Consider the following 15,482-nt stretch of genomic DNA (forward strand, 5'->3'; position numbering starts at 1 on the left):
GTGTAGTAGTTCCTTATCTTGCTAGTCGATGCCATTGTTGATTTGGAATCATTTTATGAGATCAAAGTGGTGTCGAGTAATTGTTACCATATGCTCGAAGATCATTGCTAAGGTTCTGACCTCAATGACATGAACAAGAGTATTACTACAATAATCATAGCAACTTTCTTTGAGAGCTTTTTACCAGAAATTTTGTAGCTTTAGCAATTTGCAATTTCCACAAAGAGAGACTAAAAGAACCGTAGTTCCTTGAACCACTTCTACATCAAAGCCAAGTTAGACAATCCATTTGTTCGACCACCTCAAGTGAGTACATTCAACTCAATCTAACTACACCAACATACATTCAACAATTCCTAGCCCTAAATTTAAGTACAAGTACCGTAAAATCATTATTGTAATCATAAAAATAATTACTTTGTTTCGATAAAGAAGTCTTGAATTAGCAGCTGAAACATTACAAACTAACAAAAAGGTCCAGTGAGTTCATTTCGTTTCATTTCTTTGCATTGCATTGCAATGGAGCCCTTCATTTACTGTTATATGAAGAAAGTCCATCAAATAATTGAAGGTTCAAAAAAGGAAAAGGAATCCCGGACACGTGGGAGTTGGCAGTTGGTCCAACCCAACTGCTCCCCGCTTCCATTCCATTTATGTACACGGGAAACGACAAGCGCCGAGTCGGAACTCGGAACTGCAGGCGAGGAGTTACAACTCGACCGAGTTCTCCCGCACAAGCTCACGAAGCGCCCGCTCCGACTCGGCGCCGTCCGCCCGGGCGACGAACGGGTGGCCCAGAAGATCCGCCACCGACCACCGCTTCCCGCTCTCCTTCTGCAGGCAGCACTCGATGAATTCCCGGAACTCGCCCGAGGCCGCACCCTCCGCTACCGTCCCGATCCCCTCCCCTAAGCAGATAGCCACCATCAGCGCCGCCCAGTCAGGCCGCGCCCCCTCCGGTAGCAGCGGAAAGTGACCGCGGTGCAGTTCCAGCACCGCCAGCCCGAGGCTCCACACGTCGGCCGCGTACGGGTCGTAGTCCCCGCCGTGCGACGCCGGATCGAACCGCTCCGGGCTCATGTAGGCGCAGGTGCCCACGTAGGAGTCGCAGGGGTCGAGCGACCGCCGCAGCACCTTGCCGACCCCGAAATCGGCGATCTTGACCACGCCGACGGAGTTGATGAGGAGATTGGCGGGCTTGATGTCGCGGTGCACGATCTGGCGGGAGTGGAGTTCGGCGAGGCCTAGGAGGGCCTGGCGTGCGATGGAGGCGAGCGCCGACTCCGGAAAGGGGCGGCTCCCCCGTCGGCGGAGCAGGGCGTCGAGGGATCCGCCGTCCATGTGCTCGAGAAGGAAAGAAACATCGCCCGATGGGGTGGTTATGACGGAGTGCAAGCGAACCACGTGGTTGCAGTCCGCGGCGCGGCGTAGGATGTCGATCTCGCGGTACGCCTGACGCCGGAGCAACGGATCTGCGTGGACAACCTTGAGCGCGTACACGGCGGCGCTGCGGCGGTGCCGCACCCTGTGAACGGTGCCCCCGTTTCCGTGGCCGAGCACCCGAATCTTCTCGAAGTCCGAGACCCGCATCTCAGTCGACGGGGCCAACGAGGAGGAGGAAGAAGAAGAAGAAGAAGAGAGCACGGTGCCGCCGCTGCCGCCGGCAGAGGAGGAAGAGCGAAGCGGACGCCACAGTCAACCGAGGCGGCGGTTTCCGGGAGCTCGAGGGTGAGATTAAGCTGGTGAAGCCTTCGATTGCCGACGGCTGCCATGGCGAAACCTTCGGTGAAAGGATTAGGGTTCGATCGGCGATCCTTCATTTCGAAAGGTATGGCTTTTATTGAGAATGAGTGGGAAGCGATAAGTGAGAATCCGGTCACCGTCTGTACGATCACCAAAGCCCCACGACCAGCCCATATAATTGCACACTGGTCGACGCGTGGGCCAGTTAGGCAAGGAGGTGAATGCCATCGGCAGGTGAGCAGATCCCGTCGACGAGCGTGAGTTAAACGTGGAGACGGCGGACGAAGTCGGGTAGAAGGTGTGGGGATGGCTTGCTTTTTTAGGTAATTAAATAAGGGGCTACTTAATTAATAAATCAGTATTATTAATGGAAAAAAAAATACTACAAGGAAAGTGACACGTGAACGGTATGCTCATTTTTTACCCACGCGGTGGCCCCATCGTCAGTCATTTAGGATATGGACGAGTTGGCATATTTTTAATTTAAAAGGGTATGAAATATAAATTTTGAATTAAAAAAATAAATTGCTAAGAAAATATTTTTTTAAAGATTTATTTGGAATATTAATAAAAAATTATATGTGAATATAAAAAGATGTGAATAAATATTAAATAGGTAAATGAATACAAATATTTTTATTTTCCAATGGACGAAATTTATTTTAAATCATGAATTAATTACAAATATTATAATTAAATACAAGTTTGAGTATAATATTTAGTATAAAACTATTTAATAGAAAAAAATGGTATAAAATATTTACAAAAGGAATTGAAGAGGAGTTCCCACCCCACCAATTTAGCCGCCTTTGTACCACTAACTTTGAGTCCAAATCAATCGATTGGTAAAACATTTTCAAATAAATTATGAGGTAGAATCATGAAGGTGACAAGAAGCAACTCATGGGGCCTCTCCTTCAAGTTGAAATTGTTTTATGCATGGGAAATAGGAAGTCAATGGAAGGGGAAAAAATATATAAATAGATAATAAATTCGATTAACTCGACTCAAGTGATCAAGCTAGACAAACCAAGTGAGTTTAACTAAGCAAAGCATAGGGGTATAGATCATATTAATTAGATTATAACATTTCAACCAACTAAACATAAGAGTAGTTGCTTTTTTAATCTATTATACTATCTAGCAATAATTATTTTACTCATTATAAATATTTAGTTTTTTTAATAAATAAAATTTTGAGCCATAATAATAAAATGAGATAATAATTAGGAATTAAAGAGAAGGATGTTGCTAGGAATGGTACTATCAAATTATGTCCCAATCAAGCATTCCCTACAGAGCACGGCACAATTAACATAGTTTTTCCATGAGTTTGTGTCCATGCAATTCCTAATATTTTAGCAATTTTAAAATGCCCTCTATTATCCATTTCATTAAAATGACATTTCTTTTTTAGAAAAAACATCAAATTGGCACTAATATACTTTTAGTCGTGCTTTATTATATTTTAACTTAGTTAAAAATATTATATATAAAGTGAGAAATACCTTTTTAAATGATTGCGAGAAATTCCTAATATTATATATTTATTTTTACCAAAATCATAGCGAGGAATGACTTTTTAAATTTTGCTCATTTTCTCCTATGTGAAATATATAAAATAATTATCTTAATAAGTTCTTCTCTAAAATGATAAAATTCATCATCCCATTAGTTTTATACGATACTCTATGATCATTTACAAGGAAGTAAATCAAAAAGTTACAATGGACTACAATAGATAAAGATATTATCTCAATTTTATCAAAATTTAAATCTTTATTTTTTTTACAACTCTACTCCATTATAATCAACTTATGGTATCTTATTAATACGTTCGTTAAAGCAACGGGTGGTTGTCGCAATCATCTGTGGGAGCCGAAGGTGCATTGCACCATGATAAGATCCGCACTTATTACGTGTCACGTCCATCAATTTTATGAACAGAAATGATAGAGAACATGAAACCGTAGCAGGAATCGCAGCATGACACACGTGGCGGTCCACGTGTGTCATGCCACGTGGACTGCCACGTGGGTTTCATGTTCTCTCCCCCCTCCCCCAAAATCCCGAAACTCCATTTCCTCCTTCGGCGAAAACCCATTTCCCTCCTTCGGCGAAAACGCAAACCCTAACCCTCGTCTCTTCCTCCTCCTCCTTCGCGCCGTCTCTTCCTCCTCCTCCTTCGCCAGCTTCCGTTTGCCGCCGTTGTTGCCGCCGAGAGGACCGCGCGCCTCCTCTTCTGCGCCTTTTCCTTCTCTTCTCTGCGCCGCCTCCTCTTCTCCGCGCCGCCTCCTTCTTCCTCCTCCTCTGCGCTGCTCCTTCCTCAGTCTCTCCACCGAAGGCTGGTAATTTTAGATTTTCCACCTCCTCTTCTGCAATTTTATTTACTCTCACGCTGAGAAATTGAAACAGAATTCACATGAGGTAGGTGGCTCTAAGCAACTCCTTTTAGCATATATGCACACTACAATCGTTTTCTAGTTTGTAAATCATTTACATTTCCTATCCTGCTTTTTAGCTCATTTATTTTATGTTTATTGCGAATAATTAACTGTCAACTGAAAGGGGCTTTTAGGTTGCTGATGCTAGTTGTCCATATACGTATCATGAAGTCATCATGCGTGCAGCATGTATTATTCAATCTTAGTGGCTTTCATCCCCTGATTTTCTTGACAATGGTGAAATATTGCAGATTATGCCAATATTCAAGCCACAATAAAATTAATCTGCCATCCCATGCACATGAATGCTTGCTTATATACCTTCAGCTATGAGATGGCAGCCTTGTTATATCGAGAATGGCAAATTAAGCTTGCATCAACAATAGGATTATATCAAGAAAGCCATCTTAATGTAGACGCTAGGTTTGACGGCTCAACTTCATCTTCACATAATGTATGAGGCTGCCCTGAACACTTTATTCTCTTGGAGAATACCTTCATTCTGGTTGTAATTGTATTGATTACTTGGAGGCAAAAACCATGCTTAAAATGTGTCCTAGAGAAGTAGAGTATGATGACACAAACACTGTAACATATTTCAAGAAAACTACTTGTAATATATTGTCACTGACAAACCAGGATGACTATGGACTACAAATTGATTTGCAGGTTAAAAGCGAGGTTAAGAGTTCTGCTAAACCTGGGACCGAAACCAGTGGGCCCAAAAAAGCCTGTGAACAGGGTAGTGAACAAGAAATTTGGCCCGTAGTTGTTGAATACCTCAATCAGCCAGGGCAAATCCTTGTAGAGGTACCATTTAGAAATAATTATTTGCAACATCTCCCTCTATAACTTGTAAATGTTCCTTCCTCATGGCTGTCTTGGTAGGCATTCTTGCCTTCCAGTTCCTGTCAAGTTTTTCACCACATCCTTTTCCTAAGCTATGAATCCCATCAGGTTCTGTGCAATGACTACGGGCTCTTTCTCGAGATTGCCAACATCATTAGGCACCTAGAGCTGACGCTAGGTTTGAACTTGGTTGGTAGCCTGATTCTTGTTTAATCTCTCATCTTTTGTTCTTCTGAGTTTGAGATCGGATTGATGGAAACGTAAATATTTCATTGTTAGCCTGTAAATATTTCATATTTGATTTTGAATTTAGAGCATAATCTTTAAATTCTTGTATTTTGTGTATTGATATCTGTGGATGTGTCACATTATTGTATGTTAATATTGTGATGATGAATATAATTGTTGAAGTTTAAATTTTTTAGTGGTGTTTATTTTACAAACTTGTTGTCCTTGGAGTTATAATTGTTACACTAATATATCGAAATGCATGTAAAAGTGGCAAAGTATGCTGATGGAAATTTGCTATAAATGCTTAAGTTGTATTACTTTTGATGCTTAAATTGTCATATTAGACCTCTGTTCGAAGTTTATAATGGTGTTGCATTTGCGCAGAGATTGGTTGGCTTTCTAGTGTGTGTGATATCTGTTAACTCTTGTATGACTATGTTGATGTAGTTTACATGAACAGAAACATCTTGTGCAAAAGTGTACTCAATTTTTGTTTTCAAAAAGAACATATTGTGTACTTAATCTCAGAATGTAAGTTTCAGTAGTTTGTGATTGCCACATGATTCTTGAATCCTGGTTCATTCAATGTGTAGGCCATGCTATATATCCAATGAATGTCTTGGGGAACTGGAAGTTGCATGTTGCTTTCATCCTACATTTTTGGCTTCAATTCTAATCTTCCTAAAGGCAAAATTGCAAGGTTACCTTTTGTTTGTCGTTGAGTTGCATTGGAAAGAAGAGCAGATCAAACATCATGTTCAATGAACCGAAGTCACTAGTTGAATTGGATAATATAAATGCCCATGTAGTTGCAAGAGACATCACAATGTCAAGCATTCCTTGGTCATTGAAGGGAAATAGAAAATTGACACACACAGCAGTGTACATTATGCAAACCTCAACTCCTAAAACCATTTCCAACTTAACCATCAATGGTTCAACAATAAATCAAGCACAAGCACTCAAGCTTCTTAGTATTTGAGCGTAAACAGTAACCGACACGAAGGTGACACTGCAGAACTCTATTATTCCTTCTACCAATCCATCCTTTCCTTTGACAAGCTTATAACATATTGAACTCTGATGCTTCCAGAACAGCTTCAATGAACTTGATTCTAGCTTTCCCATCGGCAAAATATGTCCTTGATGTGATTCGCTCTTCTTTTGTTGGAAATATGGCTGCAGGTTCGCAACAATACCAGTTGATTCATATAGGGAATACAGAACTGAGAAAATGAAATGGATAATAATATTATACGGTGCACAGCTCTGAGTTTAGGAATGGTGAAATTGTCTGGGATGAATTTCTCAAAAGTAGAAACTGACGATCGCCCTGGCTTCTTTGTAGGGCTTTCAGAAGCCTTGAAGCTTTCTTTGCAGTAAGAACTTGGCACTGATTGAATCATAGAGTGTGCCTGCAGCACCGACGGATCCAAATCAAGATAAGACATACATATGAGGTAGTGTACATTGCTAGACAAAAAGAAATGTGATGACTGATGATATAACCTAGCAAATTTTCTCCCTAAAAAACATACCAAATGTTCACTCGACACTGCAAATGCAACAGCAGCTTTGCCAAGAGCCTAGAGAGACAATGATGTTGCTTTATTGGTTGAGTGAGGTAAATACACATGAGATACAAGGTAGATAATATCCTTCGATACAAGGTAGATAAACCTCCACAAGATAACTGCCAAGGAAGATATGCATCATCACAACTAAAAAAACAAAAGCCTTTCACTAGCAAAATAGGAAAAAGAAGAGCTTACACAAGATAACCTCCACATGATCCCTGTCCTTTTGATTGATTTTTTCATAATCTCGTGATTTTTGGATCTACAAATACAAACAGGGGTATAAAAATCAATTAATTCTTGTAAGAAAGAAGAGCTTACATAATCTCGTGATTTTAAATGACAATTACAGTTGATAAAGGCATCATATCTAGGTGTACCAGCTGGAGAAGGGAAAGAAGGTGAAGTGCAAGTCAAGGTTAGTAGCATCATCCCATTCCTCTTCCAAATCTCATTTAGAGGAACTTAATTGTCTGGTTCAACCAAAAAAGAGAACTAACATAAGGACTACGTCTCGATTAATCGACCCTAATTAGAGTTTCAAACGGCATGAGGACTACAAGCTTTGTCCAAGTAGAGGGAGAGGATGAATCAATAGAAAGGAACATCACATTTCAAAATAATTTCACCAAGTCTTATGACATTTTTTATTTTATTAAGATCTTCTTTGTGAAGTAACTACAACAGTCAACAGAGGTAAAAAGGTTTTGGTTCATGTACCAATCCTATTCAATTTGCACAACTTACAAGGTTGATCAAACATAAACTATCATGTACTAAAAAAACAAAAGTCTAATGCTATAAACATAAATTGAAACATCAAACATAGAACCAAAATAATTGAGTTATGATCATGCCTTCATCTCCCAAAAGTTGAATTTCCATCCAAGAATCTAGCAACGCTTTGTAACTAAATTATCATGATACATAGCACCCAAAGAACAAGAAAAACTAATTTGGCTCAAAGAATTAGAGAAATGCAGGAAAAATTCCATTATTAGTTGTGTGATGTTCAAAAACTAATTTTTACCCAAATTCCTTTCACTAGTAAAATCTTGAACATTGCCCAACATTTGATAAATCTTCTTGCTCTTTGCCGCCACCTCTCACATCCTGTTGACAAATTTCTTGAAATATGTTACAGTGTTTGTGTCATCATACTCTACTTCTCTAGGACACATTTTAAGCATGGTTTTTGCCTCCAAGTAATCAATACAATTACAACCAGAATGAAGGTATTCTCCAAGAGAATAAACTCAGGGCAGCCTCATACATTATGTGAAGATGAAGTTGAGCCAATTTGCTCAACTTTAGATGGCTTTCTTGATATAATCCTATTGTTGATGCAAGCTTAATTTGCCATTCTCGATATAACAAGGCTGCCATCTCATAGCTGAAGGTATATAAGCAAGCATTCATGTGCAGTGATGGCAGATTAAACTTATGTTTAATATTAACAATTATATCCAAAACATAAAATCAAAGTATAATGAGTTCATGCTGCACGCATGATGACTTCATGATACGTATATGGACAACTAGCATCAGCAACCTAAAAGCCCCTTTCAGTTGACAGTTAATTATTCGCAATAAACATAAAATAAATGAGCTAAAAAGCAGGATAGGAAATGTAAATGATTTACAAACTAGAAAACGATTGTAGTGTGCATATATGCTAAGAGGAGTTGCTTAGAGCCACCTACCTCATGTGAATTCTGTTTCAATTTCTCAGCGTGAGAGTAAATAAAATTGCAGAAGAGGAGGTGGAAAATCTAAAATTACCAGCCTTCGGTGGAGAGACTGAGGAAGGAGCAGCGCAGAGGAGGAGGAAGAAGGAGGCGGCGCGGAGAAGAGGAACGCGCGGTCCTCTCGGCGGCAGCAACGGCAGCAAACGGAAGCTGGCGGAGGAGGAGGAGGAAGAGACGGCGACAGAAGCTGGCGAAGGAGGAGGAGGAAGAGACGAGGGTTAGGGTTTACGTTTTCGCCGAAGGAGGGAAATGGGTTTTCGCCGAAGGAGGAGGAGGAAGAAGGAGGCGGCGCGGAGAAGAGGAGGCGGCGCAGAGAAGAGAAGGAAAAGGCGCAGAAGAGGAGGCGGCGCGGAGAAGAGGAACGCGCGGTCCTCTCGGCGGCAACAACGGCGGCAAATGGAAGCTGGCGAAGGAGGAGGAGGAAGAGACAGCGCGAAGGAGGAGGAGGAAGAGACGAGGGTTAGGGTTTACGTTTTCGCCGAGGGAGGGAAATGGGTTTTCGCCGAAGGAGGAAATGGGTTTCGGGATTTTGGGGGGAGGGGAGGGGGAGAGAACATGAAACCCACGTGGCAGTCCACGTGGCATGACACACGTGGACTGCCACGTGTGTCATGCTGCGATTCCTGCTACGGTTTCATGTTCTCTATCATTTCTCATAGTTAATCTTGTATAGGGGACAGGTGAGAAAGTAACCTCGCTGGTATTTGCTTCATATGAAATGGAAACTTTGTTTATGAAGCCTCACTGAACTGCACACACTCAAGAATCTAATTCTTTGCGTTAAGAAGATCCAAGAATGTGCATAACAAGCAAGCATGGTAGATTCAATGAAGAACTGAGCTTGTAAATCACACAAGATCAGTAAGACATCAGAGTATCACCAAACCGATCGAAGAAAAGTGAATCTTTGCACTGATAATGCTTATATTGACGCGCTGAGACGTCCTCCATAACGAAGGTACCTGAGAGAAAATCCTGAAGAGGAGCTGGCGGGCCTGCTGCTCGGTGAGCTCGTCGGAACCCATTTTGGCAAGTCGGACGAGCTAGTCGCGGACCTTGGTACGGCCTTCGAAGTCCCGGCGTAGGAGGCCGTTGCCCTGCAGCTTGGCAAGGCCAGCGGAGAGGTCAGATAGGGGGGCCTGCGTTCGAGGAGGGGACAGCGTCGGGAAGGGCCGAGTGGAGGGTGCGCAACTGGGCGATGAGCTAGGTCAAAAGACAAGCATACTTCAATATCTGTTGCAAATTTTCTCACAGCACAAACCAAAGAATTATAGCGTGCCTTTTAATGCTGCTAAGAACAACCCGCGGCATGAAAAAGGAGTGAAGAGAGATTGAAGGAACCAACCGAAGTGTTCCGGCTAAATATCGGAGACGGTCAAGTCATCAGTTAAATACTATACCATGCTGACCGCGATGAACCTCACAGATCGAAGAACCTGAGAGGGGAAAACACCATGAAAAAGAGGATTAACTGACCGCCAGAGATTTCGACGGGGTCATTCCGATGCTCAAATCAGTCTCGAAACCAAGAGAAAGAAGAAGAAGTAAAGCTTTTAGACATTGAAGATTCCAGAGAGGTTTTTCATGCCTGTGCCGAGGTTTATATACCTACAGAGATAAATGATGGTGAAACAAGGTGTCCGGGGAACAAGTTCTGTACATTCCTGACAAGTTTGCAGGTATGCAACCATCTAGGAGACAGGATCTGCGGGCCTAGTAACCGCTAGGAGGCTTGAGCGTGTGAACTGCTCCTGTCCTTTAACCAAGAATAGAAACCCGAGCAGGTGGAAGCCTGACAGTCTAGTAACCATCCCCTTCTTACGGTATAGTTTGCATGTGTGAGTGTTTTGTAGCTAGGCGTCCCCAAATTGCCTTTTGGTAGGGAAAGGACAAGAACAGTGGCGGAGTAGCGCAGAGGGCTCGGCCACGAGTAGGAGGGAGGCCGAGATGACCCAATTGTTGGGTTGCAAGGGTGCAAACATAGTCTCACATCTAAAGCACATGGAAAAGATCATGGGTTTAAAAGGATGGAAGATATCTCCATTGGCATGAGGCCTTTTGGGGAGAGCCCAAGAACAAAGCCATGAGGGCTTAGGCCCAAAGTGGACAATATCATGCCATTGTGGAGATACGAACATTCTTTTGGACCCAACAAGTGGTATTAGAGCGAGATTGCTCTTCACCGGACTAACCGCCGGATGAGCCATGATCCAGATCTAACCATGTGGTTTGAACCTTAAAACAAAGGAAGTAGGTGCTCCCGTGTCTGAATCAAGAGGACCAGACACCAGGTGAGAAGTCCTAATAGGTCAGGTGGACTGAGGGGCAAAAAGTCCTAGTTGCGGCTAGGTGGAAGTCCTAGTAGGTCAGGTGAACCGAGGGGCAAAAAGTCCTGGTGGGTCGATGATTCAGACCGGGGGGCCTGTGGTCCTTTGTTTGAGGAGGGATTGTTGGGTTGCAAGGGTGCAAACATAGTTCCACATCTAAAGCACATGGAAAAGATCATGGGTTTAAAAGGATGGAAGATATCTCCATTGGCATGAGGCCTTTTGGGGAGAGCCCAAGAACAAAGCCATGAGGGCTTAGGCCCAAAGTGGACAATATCATGCCATTGTGGAGATACGAACATTCTTTTGGACCCAACACCAATGACACGGAGGCGGAGGCGGCCGAGCAATAGGGAGGCCGAGGTGGCCCGGTAACATGGAAGCCGAGTAGCAAGGAGGCCAAGGTGGCCTGGTAACACAGAGGCAGAGGTGGCCGAGCAGCAACGAGGCTGAGGTGGCCTAGCAACATGGAAGCTGAGCAACAGGGAAGCCAAGGTGGCCTGGTAACACAGAGGCAGAGATGGCCGAGCAGCAACGAGGCCGACGTGGCCTAGTAACATGGAAGCTGAGCAACAGGGAGGCCAAAGTGGCTTGATAACACGGAGGCAGAGGTGGCCGAGCAGCGACGAGGATGAGGTGGCCTAGCGATCCATGTCATATGACATCTGAGACAGGACCAAACATATGGGGTCTGGCCACTGATCTTTGACTGCTGACTTTTAACCCTTGACTTGCCAGGTAGGATGGTTTGTTGACTGCCCCGTATACACATCGAGCCCCAAGAGACCCGTCGTATCACGAAGTATCTGCGTTCGTTGGCTGTCTTGGCCTTCGACGATCTTGTCGAGGTCCTCCTTCAGCTTCTTCTCCCACGTCACTATCTTGTTGTTGAATACGACACCGATGCTCATCCCCATAGCGTGCTCCCACTGATCAGCATAGAAGCAAATCGACTTTGCAGATCAATCCCCAATCGCTGGATCACGAGGATTACGATTCACCACGATGCATGTAGGGAAGCTTTGGGAGAGTGTTTGAGTACATCCGGACGCCCAAACCCAACAGGGCTCCCACCATCGTAGCCGTGCCCTGCATTTCTTCCTCCGCCGATCTACTCTTCGTCACCGGAGAGGCGGCGATCGAACTCTTCGTTTCCTTTTGGGGCCAAGTTTGGGCCTTTTGGCGGGAGATTCTGCCCCTTGGCCCAAAACGGAGCTAACGTTTCTTCATCCAAATCGATCGAAATAGGTGAAAATCAAATTAAAAATTACATCAATTATTAATTTTTAAAATAACGTTGTCCATCAGACATCAAAATAAATATTAAATATAATCATCTGAGTTTTTTTAAAAATATTTTTTAATTTTATAGGTATTATTAAATGTTTCCAGTTGAATATTCTTCGAGAAATTAAGTTGTGAACGTGATCAGAAAAAGTCAAAGGGATTTATAATTTTCAAATGTTGACTCATTCTTCTTTGTCTCCGTGACAATGCCTAGTCCAGATGTGTGGAAGAAATAGCATAGTTGACTGACGTAGTTGACGGTAAACGAAGAAAAATCTAATAAAAAATAAATATGGCTTACTCCTGTTCTTATCAAGGCATCACTTGGCACAGATCGAATTAAACTGCAACCTTCATTCATATGTTGTCATTCATGACTTCTCCTCCTCTGCAAATCCTTCGGTCTGAAAAGATGTGTAGGCCAAGGATTTTGATCTGCAGTGCAACGATCGTGATATGTTTCTTAGCAGGCGTTCCTTCCTCAAGCTCTCTCTCCTTCAACTTCTCTAGCTTCTCAGACGATGTCTTTCCGTCCGATATCCTTCTCCAAGGCGATGCGTTTAACCGCAATGGTGGCATCGAGCTCACCAAGGACACCATAAGCGGACCGATCAGCAGGAGTACGGGCAGAGCGAGCTACAGGAAGGAGCTCTTCCTCCTCTGGGACTGGGACGCTCAAACCAAGCAGCTATCAGATTTCACCACCCGTTTTGTCTTCCAAATCAGGGCTCAGATTTATGCCGGCGATGGCCTCGCTTTCTTCTTGTCGGCGCCGATGTACACTATTCCCAACGATTCCTTTGGCGGCAGCCTGGGACTCTTTACTTTTCCACCTCAGCTTCCAAAATCGCCGGGGAACTCAACGGTGGCTGTCGAGTTCGATACATTCACAAATCCGGAGTTTAATGACCCGGAGGGAAGCCACATCGGCATCGACATCAACTCAGTGAACTCGACGGCGACAGCAAATTGGAGCAATTTTATGGAAAATCCGATCTGGACCTCGTGGGTCACTTACAATTCCACCACTTATAATTTAAGTGTTTTCCGATCTAGCGGAGATAACAAGATGGAGCTCAGCGATGCAGCTCTGATCCTCAACTACACCATCGATTTGAGCACCTGGCTGCCGGAAAAAGTAGAAATTGGCTTCTCTGCCGCCACCGGTGCCGGCATCGAAGCACATACTCTACTCTCGTGGTCGTTCCACTCGACTCTGCAGCCAAGAAAGAAGTTCAAGATTGCTGTTATTGCCTTTTCGATCGCCGGGGCAGTGGTCTTAATCCTGGTGGCTGCTTTGGGCTCGCTATGGTTCCGTAAACGAAGGCGTAGGACGAACGGAAAAGACGAAGATGACGATTGGATCATGGATGAAGCCATGGATAATGAGTTTGAAAGAGGGAGCGGACCGAAGAGGTTCCCTTACCCGGAACTTGCCCGCGCCACCGGGGATTTCTCCGACGAGGGCAAGCTTGGCGAAGGGGGGTTCGGGTCGGTTTACAGAGGCGTGTTGAAAGAGCCCAAGCTTGAAGTCGCCATCAAAAAGGTCTCCAGGGGCTCAAAACAGGGGAAGAAGGAGTACATGTCGGAGGTCAAGATCATCAGCCGCTTGCGCCACCGCAACTTGGTGCAGCTCGTAGGCTGGTGCCATGATCGCCAGGAACTCCTCCTCGTCTACGAGCTGGTTCCCAATGGCAGCCTCGATTCCCACCTCCATGGCGGCTCCGCGACGACTTTGGAATGGGGAGTGCGGCTCAGGGTGACGCTGGGCTTGGCGTCGGCTCTGCTTTATCTGCACGAGGGGTGGGAGCAGTGCGTGGTGCACCGGGACGTCAAGCCGAGCAACGTCATGCTGGACTCGGCGTTCAATGCCAAGCTTGGGGACTTCGGGCTCGCGAGACTCCAAGACCACGACGGCGGGCCGCAAACGACGATGGTGTTGGCCGGCACGAGAGGGTACATTGCGCCGGAGTACGTTTTCACCGGCAAGGCAAGTAAAGAATCGGACGTCTATAGCTTCGGGGTGGTGGCGCTAGAGATAGCATCTGGTAGAAAGCCATCAACGGTAGAGCTGAATGGCACGGCCGAACTGGTTCGATTGGTTTGGGAGCTTTACGGGAGGAAGATGATTCTTGAGGCGGCAGATGCGAGGCTACAGGGTGAATTTGATCAGAGACAAATGGAATGCTTAATGGTCGTGGGGTTATGGTGCGCTCATCCCGATCCAAAGGCGCGGCCGTCCATGAAACAAGTTATCAGTGCGCTCAACTTTGAGGCTCCGTTGCCGGAGCTTCCTCCAGCGATGCCGGTGCCTACCTATAGTCCCACGTTGTCGAAGCTATCGTCGGATGCTCCAATGAATTCTATAAATGATACTAGGTTTAGCCTTTCGGGAGGAAGATGATTCTTGAGAAGAGATTGAAGAAGCTGTCGAAAAAGGGGAATAAACTCGTCAAAAGTAACGAGTCGTGAAATATATATCCGTTCTATAGTTATATGCAATTAACAATACTCATGATGCAAATTACTATAACCAATGAAAACACATTGTAGTGAATAAGAATCAAGTTTGTGTTTATAATAGGGGCGTAACCATGAATAACATACGCAACTAAAAATTTAAAAAAAGTGTAGTTAGGAATTTAATTATCAAGTTTTTCTAAATGACACTTATAATTGAGCAATGGGGTAGAAAGTCGATTTATGATATATGTTGCAATACAGATAACTTCATCCCAAAATTTACGCGGAACTAATGCATGATGGAGAAGAGTTAAGACGATTTCAACAATATGTCTATGTTTTCTCTCAGCAGAGTCATTTTGTTCTAGAGTATGAGGGCAACAAACTTGATGAACAATTTCACAAGAGACAAGATACGATAGAGATTGATATTCGCCTCCCCAATCAGAATGAACAGAAAATATTTTAAGATTAAAATATCTTTGAATTTGTTTTTGAAAATTACAGAATATATCTAATAAATAAAAAAAAAATTCTCATAGAAAAAAGCCAAGTACATTTACTAAAATGAGCAATAAAGGTAACATAATAAAGGAAATTATGATTAGACAAAACAGGTGCAGTGCCCCAAACATCCGAATGAATTAATTCAAGTGGAAAATTAGAAACATGATCATATGAAGAGAAAGGTAATTTATGACTTTTAGATTCCATGCAGACCCTACATGAATGAGACGAAGAGGAGATAGAGGAAGTAGGTAAATCATACCTATTGATGATCGACTGAACAATACGAAGAAAAGGATGACCAAA

General features: G+C 43.7%; 2 protein-coding genes and 1 long non-coding RNA gene across 3 annotated transcripts; 2 read left to right on the forward strand and 1 right to left on the reverse strand.

Annotated features, from left to right (window-relative positions):
- Positions 1–485: 485 nt before the first annotated feature.
- LOC141837638 (mitogen-activated protein kinase kinase 9-like) lies at positions 486–1,804 on the reverse strand. Its single transcript, XM_074725014.1, is given in 2 exon segments — positions 486–1,658; positions 1,661–1,804. Coding segments are annotated over 2 exon segments (1,062 nt in total). The 5' UTR covers positions 1,773–1,804; the 3' UTR covers positions 486–708.
- A 2,176-nt stretch (positions 1,805–3,980) lies between these two features.
- On the forward strand, positions 3,981–5,222 carry LOC141837462 (uncharacterized). Its single transcript, XR_012602536.1, has 3 exons — positions 3,981–4,091; positions 4,857–4,997; positions 5,145–5,222. It is a non-coding gene; the product is annotated as an uncharacterized LOC141837462 (long non-coding RNA).
- A 7,345-nt stretch (positions 5,223–12,567) lies between these two features.
- Positions 12,568–14,612, forward strand: LOC141839220 (L-type lectin-domain containing receptor kinase IX.1-like). Its single transcript, XM_074726913.1, has one exon. The coding sequence runs from the start codon at positions 12,568–12,570 to the stop codon at positions 14,608–14,610; it is 2,043 nt and encodes a 680-aa protein (XP_074583014.1). The 3' UTR covers positions 14,611–14,612.
- Positions 14,613–15,482: the final 870 nt, after the last annotated feature.

Source organism: Curcuma longa, chromosome 11 (assembly GCF_044706935.1).
Source record: "Curcuma longa cultivar G26 ecotype Majalengka, Jawa Barat chromosome 11, ITB_CL_G26_1.1, whole genome shotgun sequence".
Classification (NCBI taxonomy): Eukaryota; Viridiplantae; Streptophyta; class Magnoliopsida; order Zingiberales; family Zingiberaceae; genus Curcuma; species Curcuma longa.

Coding starts and splice junctions, on each gene's coding strand:
- LOC141839220 (XM_074726913.1), top strand. CDS start 12,568: ATGTTGTCATTCATGACTTCTCCTCCTCTGCAAATCCTTCGGTCTGAA.